At 39.4% G+C, this 16,052-nt stretch overlaps 2 protein-coding genes across 4 annotated transcripts; both read right to left on the bottom strand.

Annotated features, from left to right (window-relative positions):
• Nucleotides 1-557: 557 nt before the first annotated feature.
• On the bottom strand, nt 558-11,942 carry hgs (hepatocyte growth factor-regulated tyrosine kinase substrate). 3 transcript variants are annotated; one of them, XM_008416101.2, is made up of 20 exons: nt 11,759-11,942; nt 9,028-9,112; nt 8,863-8,938; nt 8,341-8,433; nt 7,484-7,607; nt 7,309-7,361; nt 7,101-7,169; nt 6,839-6,963; nt 6,111-6,234; nt 4,745-4,843; nt 4,556-4,651; nt 4,413-4,451; nt 4,151-4,315; nt 3,833-4,046; nt 3,586-3,758; nt 3,364-3,504; nt 3,090-3,273; nt 2,234-2,364; nt 1,960-2,142; nt 558-780 (listed from the first exon to the last, which is right to left on the bottom strand). In XM_008416101.2, exons 1-20 carry the CDS (start codon nt 11,793-11,795, stop codon nt 670-672), a joined length of 2,322 nt encoding a protein of 773 aa, XP_008414323.1. In that variant the 5' UTR covers nt 11,796-11,942; the 3' UTR covers nt 558-669. The 3 variants fall into 3 exon arrangements, with proteins under 3 accessions (XP_008414323.1, XP_008414325.1, XP_008414324.1); XM_008416103.2 differs by having other exon boundaries at nt 6,111-6,207; XM_008416102.2 differs by having other exon boundaries at nt 7,484-7,601.
• A 1,655-nt stretch (nt 11,943-13,597) lies between these two features.
• On the bottom strand, nt 13,598-15,991 carry cldnk (claudin k). The gene is made up of 2 exons (XM_008416104.2): nt 15,725-15,991; nt 13,598-14,719 (listed from the first exon to the last, which is right to left on the bottom strand). Exon 2 carries the CDS (start codon nt 14,534-14,536, stop codon nt 13,889-13,891), a length of 648 nt encoding a protein of 215 aa, XP_008414326.1. The 5' UTR covers nt 14,537-14,719; nt 15,725-15,991; the 3' UTR covers nt 13,598-13,888.
• Nucleotides 15,992-16,052: the final 61 nt, after the last annotated feature.

Below are 16,052 nucleotides of genomic sequence, written 5' to 3'. Positions count from 1 at the left end.
AAACTATATTCAGACACTCCACAGTCCAAACTGCGCACAACAAATAAATCCCAAAATAGAAGGAACCAAATTTGTGTCCGTGAGGGACACCTGGAAAACCAGATGACGGCCAGCTTTCACAACTCAAACAGCCCCTCGCTTGATCCAGAGCTTCTTTAACACCACAGACAGATGTTTCCTCAGTCGCTGACAAAACAGGTTGTAATATTCCACTTCCATTGCAGAAAATCTCAATTCAACGTGCTAATGATTTATTTTAGAAAAATACGAAACAAAAGAGGCTCGTCTTATTTTTGTCTTCTAAATAGTATATTTTCTTACTCGTGTTATCTTGAACACCACTGATTATTATTTTTGCGCTTTAGCCATTTGTTTAATAAAGAAATACTACATACACATCAGCTGAAAGATGACAGAAGATGGGGGTGGTGGGTTTTGGGGCTCTCCGTAGCAGCTTTACCCCCATATTCCCTCACTTTATGGGGGAAGAGGCAAGGAGAGCAACAGTTCTGCAACATCATCACAACATTTCACTTTGCCACAACATCACAGCAAGGTGGAAGGTGGGAATTTAGTTTATATTTCCAAAGGGAAACCTCTGAGTCCAAGAAAGGGGTGTTAAAGGAAAAGAGAAGGTGTAGTGTGTGAAACTCTGCAGTGTGGGAGCTTTCAGTCGAAGGAGATGAGCTGTGCCTCTGCACTGCCGGGAACCGCTTGAGGCACCTGCTGTTGTGCCTGGGGCTGCTGTTGCTGCTGCGGCGGGCCACCAGGGGGAGCAACCTATCAAGACGTAAACACAAAGGTAAAAAATAAAAGAATGATTAGTGAAGAGATATCTTAAAGTAACCTGGAGTTTCTGAATAGAAGTCGCAGGAGTGAGTTTTGTTATACCGGTCTGTAGGAACCACATAGTTAATGTTAAAATGTCCTTAGAGCCCTACAGAGGAATTACTCTGCCTAAAAAGAGCATAGCTAACATCCAGGAGCAATAAATCTTCACAAAACGCTTTGATAAACCAGTTTTGGATTAGCTCCAAGCATCCCATCATAAATCCAGTACCTTTCATAAAATTGTTCATAAGTGTGAAGTGGATTAATAATAGCATAAGTGGTTTTTAACATTATGTATTGGTAAAAATCTGAGTGAGTGATTAGCAACGGCATCAAAAGCTCTTTGCTCTGATTACCTAAAATAAAATTCAGTGGAATCAAATTAATGAAAAGAATAACAGACAAAAAAAATTCAGACACTTTCTACTATGAAAAGAAGAACAGCAAAAAAAAAACATGTTTCTAAATGAGCAAAGCTGGAAGACATACCACCAAATAGATGCTGTTAAAATTTCAGCAAAAGGTGTTTTTACAAATCAGTGACACAGTTTAAACAAACTCACTTCAGAGTTTTACTTATATAATGTATCCCTTTCTTTTCATTTCTCCATTAGGCAAATAAAATGCACCTCCACCCCCCAAAAAACTATAGCATGAACATGACAAAAAATGATTACTTTTGCAAAGCATTGCATAAATCTTGGCACTGCTCTGACCCCTCTCTACCAGCAGATGGCGTCTCGATAGGCTGCTCTTTCTGTTCTTCTCCATGTTTAATGTAATCCTCTCACACAGGAAAGTGGCCATCCCAACGACTGGGACTAACCCACCATTTGTCACAAAGAAGGAACTTCCTGGTTTAACCGTTCAACAGCTTGGGTTTTGTCTCAGCTCTCACTCTACACTGTGGAGTCCTTGATTCACAACATTAACACCATCATGATGGACTCCATTAGTATAAAAGCACTTTCTCAGCAATACTGGCTACTTAAAGCACTTTAGCAGAACTAGGACTGTATGTGTTGGCTACATAATAAAACAAATTTTAAAAAGGAGAAAAATAGTATATTTAAAAGAGAACTGTAGTTAATGAACATTTAGTAAAGAATGCACCAATACTTAACCGACCTGCTGGTACATGGGCTGCTGTCCTGTCATGTAGGGCTGCTGTGGGGCCATGTTGGGGTCCTGCCCTGGCAACGCTGAGATTATGTTCTGCATGTTGTACGGTTGGTAACTCATGTAGGCCATCCCGTTGGTGGGAGCCGCCTGCGACATGGGGGGGATGCTTTGGGCTTGGGAGACCACATTCTACACACAAACAGAACAGTAAGGCGTCGTCGCTTTAAACGGACCGGTTTTAGTTTTAAATGATCAAACATTCGGATGGAGGCATTCGCACCTGGTAGGCCTGAGTGGGCGTGGGCTGATAGTTGGAGTAGGGTGGGCTGGTTGTGGGCGGGGCCTGGCCTGGAGGAGGCTGTCCGTTGGTGCCTGCAGGCTGGTACATGTATGCGTTTACCATGTTGGGATCTGGCAAAAAAAAAAAAGTCACACACATTAAAATATTGCAACTTTTGTGGGTATGATTATTGACCTTAACACCGTCATTTTCATCAAGAAATATATGCATAACATCACTTATGGTTCATGATGAGGGAAGATCATCAAGCTCAACAATTATTAGAAAAAAAAAAAACAAGTTTCCCAACAATATGTAAATATATTACAACATAGTGATAACAAAAACATAGACAACCACTTCAGAATGTCATGGGTTATAATATTTTCAACATAATCTCCACAACAGGAATGTAAACAAATCGGTAATGAAAAAGTGATTAAGATGGCCTTTCAGAATAAAGTTTACTTGTAAAGGCATGCTCCACATTCCTCTTGGATTATTAGATGACAAGTTTCAAAAACATCTAAAGTTGAAACACAAATAATTGATCTCAGTATAGACAGGACTCCTTTCCATAAGGAATGTGAAGTAGATTTTTATCACAGCACATTTAAATACATTTTAATAACCATGGTAAAAGCTGGAACTCTGTGTTTCAGCTACTGCTCGTGGACGAGCAGAATAAAAGCAATGTTGACATATTTGTCACACCCCTGGGTTCAGAGGTCGAGATGTTCTGTGCAGCTGGTGTCAGTGGACAATTTACTGTGTTATAATTTCAAAGAATCATGTCTTTATAAATTAACTGGGAACAAACGGTAAATATAAAAAATTTTCTGGTGGAACTAGAGACCTGTGGGAGCTGGGGGCATGGCCTGGTACTGTCCCGGTGCAGCCTGCCCCGGCTGATTCATGTACATGTTGTGCATAGGCGAGCCCTCCACAGAACCAGCGGGGCTGAAGGTGCCAGGGTAGCTGGGTGGACCACCAGGCTGGTATACCACCCCTCCAGCGACATTAGGAGGCAAAGACTGCATCTGCATAATGGAATAAAAAATATTTATAAAAACAGGGTGGATTGGTTTGTCAGGAGAAATGTTCTTTTATTGGACTGAAGCAATGAGTACCTGGGCGTAGGGCAGAGAGAAAGCAGGCATCTGGGCTCTCATCTGGATCGTGTGTTTCTGCTGCTCCAAACGCATCTGCCTCTCCTTCTCCTGCTCCTGGAGGCGCTGAATGGCCAGCTGCCGCTGCATCTCCAGGTACTCCTGAAGGTCAAGTAAACAGGTTAGAATGGTAATGAATATTACAACAACACATCTGTTATTAGTGGGGGGAAAAAACGTTACCTGCTTTTTCTGCCTCATGATCTCCAACTTCTGTGCCAGCTGTATCTGCCTTTGCCTCTCTGCCTCCTCTGCAGCTCTGCGCAGCTTCTCCCTGTGTTCGTCACGGAGCGCGTTGAGGGCAGCCCGGGCGTCACGCACCTGCGCCAACTTGTCCTGCAGCCCCTCGTAGTACACTGACAACATCCAAGGCATCAAAGTTCAGGGACTGGACATAAGACGGAAAGGCATTCGCAAAGCAAAAACTCACATCGCTTTTCATCCAGCTGGTTCAGGATGTCCAGCAGCTGAGGATGCATGTTGTTGATGGACTGGAAGAGGGACAGCACGGCGCTGTCGTTGGTAATGCTGCGGCCACGCATGTGGTTGCTCTTCATGCGGTTGAGGAACGTAGTGACAGCGTTCTGCAGAGCTTTGAGAAACTGCTCGTGGTTCTCCTCGGACTCGCCGTTCTGGTATGGTTGCTGAGGAAGCGGCGACAGAGAAGACATGAGCGGGGAGCTGATGTTTCAACAGACCCAGGGCAGTTTAACGTGTGTCTGGACGTCTGTGTAAAATCTGGACGTACCTCGACTATGCTGACGGGCTGGACGGGGACGTGGCTTTCTACAGGCTGGCTGATTGGTGGAAGGGGCTCAGCCAGTGACACGGGAGCAGGAGCTGAGGGGGTGGGACTCTTCCTAGCGTCTTCCTGCTTCTTTTCCCAGTACGTTCTATTCAGGTAGCGCGCCAACTGCAATTAAAAGACAAGTAGAAAGTTAAAAGTGGCAACTACTTCAGTGATTGTATGAATAAATTAATTCAAATTCAAGACATTGTGCTGAACGTACCTCAGGGTCTACTTCTTCGGCAGATGGAGCAGAGGAGTTCTGCAACACAAATGTTTAAAAGTGATCCACAAGGAAACATATTTATAAAGTATGTGACGTGCAGTCATATTTTTTATGAATATGACACTAATGTTTGTTATTACCACTGGAGAAGTGTAAAGGGTGCTGACTGGAGGTGCTGAGGAGGTCACTGGGGTAGGATCAGCTTTGGGATACATCGAGTACGAGTTCTTGTGTCTCTGCAAGTGACCAAATGAGTTCTATTTTTTTTTCTCCATCTGACAAACTGGCATTAAATCATCTATTCATTCAGATGTGTAACTCTAACCCACCATTCTCTCCTTCTCTTCTGCCTCGCTTTGGGAAAGAGCAATGGCCAGCTGCAGCTCCTCCTCCTCCTGCAGAGCTGCTTCATCTCTCTTCGGAGGCATCTGGTCAGAAACAGAAGCAAGAAAAAAAAAACAAAGATAAGAAACTCGACACTTCAAGGATGAAGAAAAAGATATAGTCACACAATTCATCTACATGGCAAGTAAAGATATGTTAAAAGACTTGAAACAAATTTATATTTTGCTGTAGCATCATAACCTCACAAACAATTTAGAAAAATCCAACCTTGAAATCAAGTCCATGAATTTAGCTTTGGAAAAAAAATAAATAAATAAATAAATTATTTAATAGAAATTACTGGTGGCACAATTATTGGTATTACTGCTTTGTAAAAAAAAAAAAAAAAGAAAACATTTTGCCAACGTGTTTTGATTTTATTCAGTTTTCTGACATTRAGCATCAGGTAACCTGAGTTTAGGTGGCCAAAAGCCAAGTCTTCTCACTAAGATGTGTAGTTTCCACACATTTATTTTTTTGATGGTTGGTCAGAAAAAAGATTTTCTTCTTGTCAGTTGTGCACTAACCCCTTGTTGCTAGTGGCTGGTATGGCCTGAAAAAAAAAAAAAGCTGAGGACGTGTCTGGTTGCTATGGAGAAAACCGTAATGTAAATTTTGAAGACTGTTATCACCTCCTTCACCATTCTAATCGTTGTGTTTAGCAGCAAGATGAATTTGCATCCTGGCCTGGCCACATGGCTAAAAGCAGTGAGCCTTTGTGTTGCGTCGTATTTATAAACAAGGGAAACGCAAATGCCAGGTTTATTAATTACAAATCGTTGAGCAACTTCAAAATATAAAGACAGAATAAAAATGGATTTAAAAAAGTGTTCACAGAACCTCCCAAAAAATACCAAGTATGACACATGAGTGATTAATGACTAATATTTCTAATAGCTACATTGTTAGAAGTAGATACCATTTTATAACAAAGACAAAATATATATTTGATTTTTTTTTTTTACAAATTTATCCCAAGGAAAACTTTGGGCCAACGATGCTTCTCTGTAGGTTTCTTTACTAAATTTAAGAATCAACTTAAAACCTAAATGACAACTTCACACGCAACTCAAACAGGTCCACTTAAAATTATCCAGTTTATTTTAGATGAAATAAACTAGAAGCAATAATTGTACCACCAGTCATTTCGTTAGTAAATATTTAAGATGCGTTTCTTTCTCCACTGAACAAATCTACTCAAATTAGAGGTTGGATTTTTCTAAACTCAGTTTAAGATTATGCTACTATAATAAATTATCTATTTACTTTGAAGCTCTTGTACATATTTCACAGACTAAAGTAAGTAAATACCTGAGACTGTTGGGACAGTGGGCTGGTCAGATACTCAGGGGGCAGGTCAGCCGAGCTGGAGGAGGAGGAGGAGGGGGGGGCTTTACCTTCGGCTTTCCTAAGGGGAGGAGAGAGGGAGGGGTGGCTGGTGAGGAAAGGGGGTTCAGGGAGGACAAACAATCTTATGAATCAGAGAAGAGCATGCTGATGCAAACACCTGTGACTCTCCAGACACAAAACAAGCAACAATTAGCACCAACAGGACATATCCATGTAATTATTAAATTATTAGTTAAAAGACATCTGCACATTACAGTTCACTTCAAAACATGATTATCTGTGTATTACTGATTTCAGAAAAAAGTTCATTGTCAACATTTACATGTTGTGTTACTGACAGAAAAATCTGAGGAAAAGCTCCAAAATTAATAAAAAATGTAATGGATTTTTTTTTTCATAAAACAAGGTTAAAAAAATGTCGGTGACATTCACACAGCTACAAAATATTACCAGATGCTCAGAAACATGGCTGGTTGTTTACTGCTTACATAGAAATACTGCTGTCAACATACTCTGAAGCTGCAAATAATATTTGCCTACATTTTCATATCTTGTTTTAGAGATTAATGTGCTTATTGTATGTGGGGAGAAAAAAAAACCAAAAAAGTTTTCGTAACATCTCTGCCAGACGACACACACTTTAGTTTCATATTCAAAGACACTCCTGCACTACGGTCAGGGAAACTCACTTGTTTAGCTGCTCAAAGCAGGGCTCGCACACACGCACTTCCTTCTCGATGCCAAACTTTGGAATGGTGGAGTACTTAGATGAACACTTCCCACAGAAAATCTGCCCACAGGCTCGACAATGGTGCTGGGAAAGCAAGGAGCAGAAATCCAAGTGAATCCTTAGCTGCAGCTTTAAGCAGTCAACTACACAAACCGCTTTGATGCAAGGAAGAAAAACCATAAAATCTTCATGTGGCCCAGTTAGAAGGAAGCCCAGCCCACCTTTCTGGTCATTACTCCAAACTGAACTCTGCACCTGTGACACTCCTCAGCGTCAACCCAGTCAGGGGCCTGCAGAAGGTGAATATGAGGCATTAGATAAGGTGAAACATACGCATTTCTTTATCTCAATCCATCAACAAGAGTCTGTTTTTATCATTATAAAAAAGAAAGCTCTAAATTAGTCATTAAAACAGGATAAAAGTCTCACTCTCTCTGCTGCAAACATGGCATCGCTCTCCTTAAACTCAGGAAATACATGACCTATATACAAGAAAAAGCAGTTTAGAGTGCAAAATGTGTGCAATTCAAGAAGAGTTTCATTTCAGGTGAGATAAGTCATACAAGTATCTATAGAGTTATAAATACAGCTTCTGAACACTTACCTTCCACTTTTAAGATCTGATAGGTGTCTTGAACCACTTTGTATTTGGGTTCGTTTCGGAAAGCGTGAGCCCAGGCTTGGATCAGGTAAAGAATCTTGTTTCTGACATTTGGTTCTGTCTGTTTCTGATGCCAATACAACAAATCACAGTCAACAAGGAGCCTCAACACATTTGAAGTGAACCGTTTTTCTTTTTTTTAAATAAAAACAATTTTTGTTGTCACAACAAGCCAAATGAATTCAACAGTATTTAGTGAGAACATAAGAAGTAAGGGAGAAATTCCCCTGCTGTTTTTCTGATGTGAAAACACTCATGTCACAAGACAATTAGCTCAGCAGGAAGTAGTAAGAAGAATGCCCTTAAAAATCTAGAGTCACATGATGCAGTGTGAACCAATCAGATATTGCTGGCTCATGCTGCAACACACGCAGCAGCAGGAGAGCAATGAGCACTGATTGAGTCAGATAAAGGGCTGGGAAAGGGACAAAACACCCATGAGAAACCAAAACTGCTCTGTCCCAATTTACCAAAAATGTTTTAGTTAAACATGGAGAGTGGAGACCTAATGTAAAGTTGCACAGAAATATTTTTAGTCAGAAGGTCAAATATTACTTCAGGCTACTAATGATATCAGAATCATATAGCGACGCCGAGCTCGACTCCATGAAAATGTCTATAATAGAAGCAATAAACTCTCCTCTTTATCAAAATAGAATACTGTCATAAATCAACAAATATAAGTCAAACTGTATAATTAGGTTACGTTAAATAAGAGGTTAAAGTTGAGTGAAAATTTAAAGACAATTGAAACAGGACAGAAGAGATTTAAAATGTTTTAAAAATCAGAAGAACACCACCTTAAATAGATCCTTCAGTTCTTCCATGGTTTGTTTACTTGCAACCTCATCATGGACCGTCTGACCGCAGTTCTTCACCACCGACTCCAGAACCTGAAGAGAGACGGCCATTTTCCTAAATGTAATCCTTCACACTGTTAACCCCACAATGTGATCAATGCAACATAATGGCATATACCGTACAGCCTCTCATTCTCATGTTTATTACTTAAATTGCCCAACATTTTCTATTCCGTTTCGTTTTTCATAGCTTTGGAGTAGCAGCTGACAAACACCTGCAGGCTTTCTGTCACTATGTTTAAAATAGTTGCAAAAACTACAAACAAATTAAAAAGTACACAATTCTAGTAGAAATGCCATCATTACAAATCCATATTCAAACGTCTGGTAAAATAACATGAAAAGTAAAACATGAAGTGTGCTTTTTACGGTTGATTAAAATGAATAAAATGGGGTTTTTAAAAACTTTATAAAAGTTCCCCTCATGATCAAAGTTCTAATTTTCCCCTTATAGTATCTTACCTCAAGTGCATAGAGCGCCACATGGGGATTTTTGTCATTCAGTTTCTTCTTAATGGCAGCAATGGCATATTTAGCTCTTCAGGGAGACAAAACGTTTACTGTTGCATTTAAAAGTCAAATATACTGAAGATATTATAGTTAAGGATATCAGACTAAAAGACTCACTGTGTGTCTCCTTGCCGAATGAGATCACAGATCTGAAGAATAGACTCCCAGTCAGTCTCCAGAAGCAGCTGACTGGTTGCTTTATCTGCAAGCAGCAAAATTTATTCACYATTTAATGATCCAAAAGATTTGGAAAACACAGTTTAATAATTACAACAGCATACTTTGCCATTTACCATTCAGATAATATCAACTTTTAATCCGTCACTAAAAAACCTTTGCATTTTAAAACCTTGTGTGATCCCGATTGGTGAGATTTAAAAATAACTGGTGGTCAGATTTAGTTTTTGAGGAAACTTTAGCTCGTTACTGTGGCAAAACAGAAAGTGGTTTTCAACCCTCAAATGGACAGCTTTTTTTTTTTTAACACTGACCCACAACTGGATTGGTTTCAGATTACCTTCCTATACGYAATTACAATTGTTGCTTCCTTATTGTTGCTTTTTGACCCACATTATTTAAAATATTTAATATAACAGATGTCCTCTAACTTTCCTTTAGAGTCCAAACTTCAACGCCTTTACATCTGGCTTCCAGATTAATTCAGGACTTTCTTCATTGCAAGACTTTTGAAACTTCATTTGCTAGTGTGAGAGGCCTTTAGTACAGTAGAAGTTAGCATGGGTATCTTCATGATCGCGCTGACAACTACAGACTTTGYGCTTCAGGCGACATACTTTGTTCAACCAGAATGGTTGAAGAAAGGTGAACATAACCTTGGAATTTATTTTATTTGTAAACATTTTAGTTAAATATTCTTCACCATTTTAGAGATGCTTATATACATGACTCAGTTTATTGACTTTTGGTGGACAAAAAAAAAAAAGCTGTTCGCAACAGGACCTTTTTTCAGGGACCATATTTTATAACCACTTATGMTCTATACTCTCTCAACAGGAAATGTGGTTATGTGACTTTAAATATCATCTACCTGCAGCAAGTTACACAGTCATTTTTGACCATAGATCATAATATTTCATACTTACCAAGAAACTAAATAAAAATMTAAGACATAATTAAAGAAAATGGTGAGCATTATGCAKAAAATAATGTATAACAATTAAATTGTGATTATTTATCTACATAATTAAATTGACAGATAACTTATTTCTTGAAAAAGAAATGTTTTTTCCCWCCCAGCAGTAGACTCAAAACATTTTATTAAGACGAGATTCTCATCAGTTGGTCTTCAACATTACAGTTACTAATCACCATGTCACTCAGGATGTCTGCAGTACTAGAGATAACTTAACAGGTTACAAAATTAACTAATCAGTGACAATTTCCCAGTAGTTCCAGACAGACCAAATCCATGTGGCATTCCAAATAATCCCCATTTTCATATGAATTAAAAGAAATGAGTCCTTGTAGAATRAAACTGTAGGTTTGTGTCGTCTTGATTGGCTCCGAGTTGAATTCTGTGGTTTTCACACCAATATCGTTAYGCGTTAAATTTTACACAATCTTTCTGAATATCTTCAACTAGGGCAATACGATATAAGAAAAATCTCAAGACTGATATATTATTACATATTTTGATGGTGATTTCAATGGTAAATACATATTTTAAACACTCTTGTTTCTCACTCAGCAATATTATGCTTCCAACTCTCTGYAGGCTTAAGGCTCCACCTGGATAGCTTAATAGATGACTGAAATGCAGATTGCAAATACCTGACAATTAGAATATAAAAGCTAACAAATATATTATTTTAAGTTATTTGTGAWATTAATGTTGCTGTGACTGATATYGGAATGRTGATATATTTCCAGTGTATTTTGCTGCCCTCATTTTGGTATACKGCTATTAAAAAATWCCATCTTTAATACCTTTTACCATTATCCTTTTTAAGTTTCGCAGTGTTCCCAGCCCCCACATTCGACTAGCACGGTTTTGTTACTTGCCGTGTTTTGAATTTGGGGATAGGTATGGCAAAGTCGATGGTCGAAGTCGATGAACCACGGTGATGAAAAAAATAGAATKTGTTTATTTCCTTTGGGGTGATGGGTATTTCACCTCAAAGAGCCTGATGAAAAAGATCTTGGGAGTTTTCTCGTCACTAGAAAATATTAATTTGTACCCGTATCATTTTAATTTCTCCAACTGATTTAATCCAAGAAAATATTTTTTTAAGTTATGACTTTTTGAACATTTCAAATGAATGGATGTAAAATTAGATTACCCTTACCATGTTACCGTCACTAACCTACTACATTGAGAAGAGTCTGTTAATACTATTTACACGTTCRTTTCTAATTATATGACGCTAGCAGCTACTTAATGGACCTGTTGTAATATCTAAAAAGAATACACTTTAACCAGTTTCATAAATGACAACCGTACAATTTCATTTTTTTCCTTCTATTTTGACATGTAAAGAACTACATAGTAGGTGTCAGCAATGATTTAACTGTTAGCTCATATACTTTCGTTAAGGAGACATAAACACATCTGAAGTCAACCGACAGTCGGATTTACCTTAACCGCAGTTTCCGCGACTCGAGAACATCGCGTTTGAATAGACAGCATAAATTGTATCTCCAAACTTATCCAGTTGTTTTAATAAATTAAGCGACCCTGTCAGGGCCTCCGAACAATAGCAAGCTAAAAGAAGCTAGCTGGCCTTAGAGCCACAGCCCTGTCAAAACAATATGCTGTAAAACATCGTACTTTCAGACTCACGGTTGAATAAAAGCTGATAACTATTAAAGGAATATGGTGTGAACTCACCTAGAAGCCTCTCAAAAGTGCCTCCACCTTTACCCATTGTCAATTCAGTTTCTGAAAGTGTCCGACGAGGTGCTTCGTTTGACCAGCGGATCCTGATATTTTCACCCACCACTGCGGTTAGCCTGTTAGCTTATCTGTTAGCCACGGAGCACAGCTGTGTTTTAGTCACAACTCTTCCTGCTTCTCACGGCGACAGCCATTGGGCGTCTCCCCCTAGCGACGAAACAATGACATCACAAGAGCAGTGACCTTTGTAAAGGAATGGGTGATCAGCATTTCATTACTTCACTTAAAACAAAATACAAAACTGTTATTCAACAGCAATAGTTCCCCAATAAAWGAAAAATTGCTGTTTTGTCAGCAGTTTAAATTATTCATTAAGACTGTTTCACATTTTGCTTTAACTATTTTAAMTGGTTTCTTTTTTTAATGGTTCCTTGATTTGTGCAGACCAGATTTTTGTGTACTGCACAGAGTACTASAGTTTCTGGCTAAAACATTCATACTTCTTGGACTTTCATTTAAATAGTAGATTTAGCAGCAGCTTTAATATGCATAAAATGAGAAACTTTAGTAAGAATTATTACACAGTTAGAATGAACACATCTCRAAATGATTAAAAACTACGGAATAAAACTGAGTTGTCAAATGTTTTCAAAAATGTCTAATACTGGGGAGGAATTGAGGTGAAGATACAGTCTGTTCCACAATTTAGGAGCAAAGGCCTTTACTACTCTGTGCTTTAATTTGGACCTCAGGATAGCTAATAGTAGACCTCAAAGATCTAGAGAAGGAGTCTTCAAATCCAGGTCTCCAGGTCAGGTGTCTTGCAACTTTTAGATGTGATTCCTGTAATATAGCTGATATTTTCTCATTGTAAATTGTCATCAAAMCTTAAAGTGATTTTAAAACTGGACCAAGTGTTTAAAATATAAATTATGCACTTGTTCCACTCTGCCACTTTACAGTTGGACTTTAAAATAACGCAGACTTACAGTATTCACAGCCTTACTCCACAATCACTGGTACAGGCGTACTTAGGTCATGTATGAGTCACCACCTGGCACTCAGAACACTGGCCGCTGTTGTTATGTTGTTGGAATAATGGTTCTATAATGTGGCATTGTGTTGCTCGCTCCTCTGCCTTTACGAAGAGAAAGGAGACAATCTGATGGGGGTGATGACATCACAACAGAAGATAAAAATAAAAAGTCTCAGAAATACTGACAAAAAAAAAAAAAGAAGCTATTTATTTGCTTTGTATGCGTTGCGTGTGATGACTCGGGASAAAGATCCAGAACAAAGAAAAGCCCTCTGGTACTTATTTAATCACATATTACTGAAAAATAAGTACACCAAAATAACTAAATAATTCTCAATGTAGCTCAGTGATATTTATCATTGATTGATAAATTAGTGGAAAGGTCTATTATATTTTAAATAGGGCTACTTTATTTAAACTGTTATATTAAAAACCATTACCAGAGTTTGATTTAAATGTGATCCCTCACAGTAATCTGTTGATGTTTTTTTTTGTTTTGTTTTTTTTTTTTTGCACTGTAAATCGTGTAAATTATTTCTTTATGTTCCTGGCACAGTGTAGCTGGGACAGGAAAGAGGAGATGGTAGATAGGASAACACACAAACACACACACACTCTTCTCAACAATATGGCTCCTCAAGTAAATGTACAACAGCCCCTATTGTTCTATTGTTTCTTCTTCATTCASCAGAAGTGATGTTTATGTATTCCAGTCAAACATGGTTTTCCTTTACAAAATACTGCAGTTAATGTAGTTTTGATGTAATGCATCTTTGGTAAACACATAGAGTTCAAAGTTTTTCAAAAGAGATTTTATATCTGTAAAAATGTGCACACACAATTTTCCTCATTAGAGGATACAACTTTTATTGTATTGGACAGACAGAAAAAACTGTTATTCAAAAGAATTGGGTATGAAATCATAAAAAAATTACATTTTCTCTAAAAAGATTCATGTAGCTTTTTTAAAGAAAAAAGTAAACTGGAGAAACATTATATGTATAATTATGAAAAGGAGTGAACTCAAGAGGAGCAAAAATGAGTCATAATGTCAWCACTTGGGGTGCATTTGAAGATCTTGAGGTGTTTCAGACGTAACCTTTGACCTGTGTTGCGGGAGCTCTACGGGGACTGCTTTCTCCACTGCTGAAGGTGGGAGAACCTGGGATTCCAGGGGGACTGGACCCCCCATAGAGCAGAGAACCACCGATCAGGAGCAAAGCTGACGCCACCCAGCCGATGTAGAGGGCAGGGCCGAGCTCTCGCTTGTGTGGAGCCGCCACGTGTGGGTCGTAGAAATCCCTGATGATGGAATGGGCCGTCCAGCAGACAGGAACGAGGTAAAGGAACCCTGCGATGGCAAACATGGCACCAGAAATGCGAGCGATGCGKGCCTTGAGGCTGTTGACGCCTATGCATTTGGTGCACTTGACTCCGAGGACCCCCAGAGCCAGAGCRACGCCACAGAGCAGGACRGAGAACACAGTGAGGCCGCGGGCGGCCTGCATGTCGCTGGGCAGAGCCAGTAAGCTATCATACACCTTGCACTGGATCTGACCTGTGCTCTGCACTATGCAATTCATCCACAGGCCTTCCCAGATGATTTGAGCCGTCACTATGTTGTTGCCTATGAAAGCAGTGACCCTCCACAGGGGGATGGCACAGACMACTGCACCACCAACCCAGCCTACAATGGACAAGATCAGGCCCATCAGCTGCATGCCCGTGGTTGCCATGATGGAAGGGGCTGCTTGAATCAAATGGATTTGTCTTGGTTTTACGTAAGCTTGGGGTCCAGAGTCAAATCAATGTCCCACAAGAAAGAAAACAGTTTGTGTTGCTGTGAAATGTTGGGGTCTTGTTCCTTCGTCTGTGTCGATGTTGATGAGATCAACTCGGGTTCCACAAGAGCACGTATCCTGAAATTCAGGAAACAGACGTTAAACCAGTAGAAGCTTTAGAAATGAATCATACAGAGGGATATTATTACAATTCAAATGACATTTTTACAACATTACAGGGTAATTATGTTATGGAAGTTTAGTGAATTTATTTATCATAAATATTTGGACACAGAGAGGCCCATGTTGAGTGGATTCCAGGGAGCCCTGCAAAGAATAGCCCTCTTTGACACACGCATGTGGGTGTTAAGCTACGCCTGGCCGGGTGAGTGGATAATCTCAGAAAAACATGAAGGGACTCGAGTGAACACAAGCAGCTTTCATGAGACACTCGTGGAGTGGGCTAACAGAACCGGTTTCATCCGTTTATTACCGCTCTCCCATTTGACACCATCATAGAATAAAAGCAAATATCAAAGGGACTTACTGCAGGCACTTATTTAAAAAAAAGGGTTTTACACATTTTCCTAAAAAAACCATAAATAAGCATATTAGATTTGCCTAAACTGTCTTAAAAAATCTCTGAGCATGAACAGAGATTTTTTTTTTTAAATCTGTACATGCTCAGAACAGAGCATTTCTTTATTTTTTCTTTACAAACAATAAAGAAATGAAGACATGTATCTGGAAAGAAAACATGATTTTATGAGAATACTAGTGGATTTTGTACAAAGAAGTTTTATAAATAAAAAAAACTAGACACAGCTGAATGTAGGAACTGCCTACTATTGCAAAACATTGCATGACAAACCATTGCCTATAATTTAGAACATAAGTTCCTTGGAAGGCCTAAGACTTCCTGGTAGGCCCAGATTTCTTTTCTTTTTTTTTTTACCTTTATGAAACTATGAGGTTCACTGATGATATCAGTGAGTTACATAAAAYGGGCCTTTTAGCCTTTAAAGTTATAAAAGTTTTCAAGGTGGGTTATCTTTATCTGGTCCTTTTTTATCAGAACTATCAGATAAAACACACTGCCTTTATGCATGCTTTTATCTGCTGGACGTAAGTCAAGGTTTTTACCTCCAGTGGTTCCTCGCTTCTCCTCCTTGAGATGATCCACAGGTGTGTTTGTTTGTTGCTCCTTCCAGCAGACGATGCCCGGAGTTGCCCTGAGAGTTCAGCGCAGTCAGCAGAAAGGCATCAGGGCTGTGAGGCTCTCTGTCAGAGGTCGGGTGAACTGAAGCAGAGAGATACGATCAGCTCCCAACACCCTGGACGGGACCGGACTGGGCTGGAGATGGGGCTGCCCTCGAGAGATGCCAGCTTGAGTCTSTGTGGCGGTGGGCAGAAGCACGAGCTTGTGTGTGTGTGTGCACGAATGTGTCATTGTGTGTCTCCCAGTGCCTGG

The sequence above is a fragment of the Poecilia reticulata genome, linkage group LG8 (genome assembly GCF_000633615.1).
Source record: "Poecilia reticulata strain Guanapo linkage group LG8, Guppy_female_1.0+MT, whole genome shotgun sequence".
Lineage (NCBI taxonomy): Eukaryota > Metazoa > Chordata > Actinopteri > Cyprinodontiformes > Poeciliidae > Poecilia > Poecilia reticulata.
This window is presented reverse-complemented; position numbering and strand designations above follow the sequence as displayed.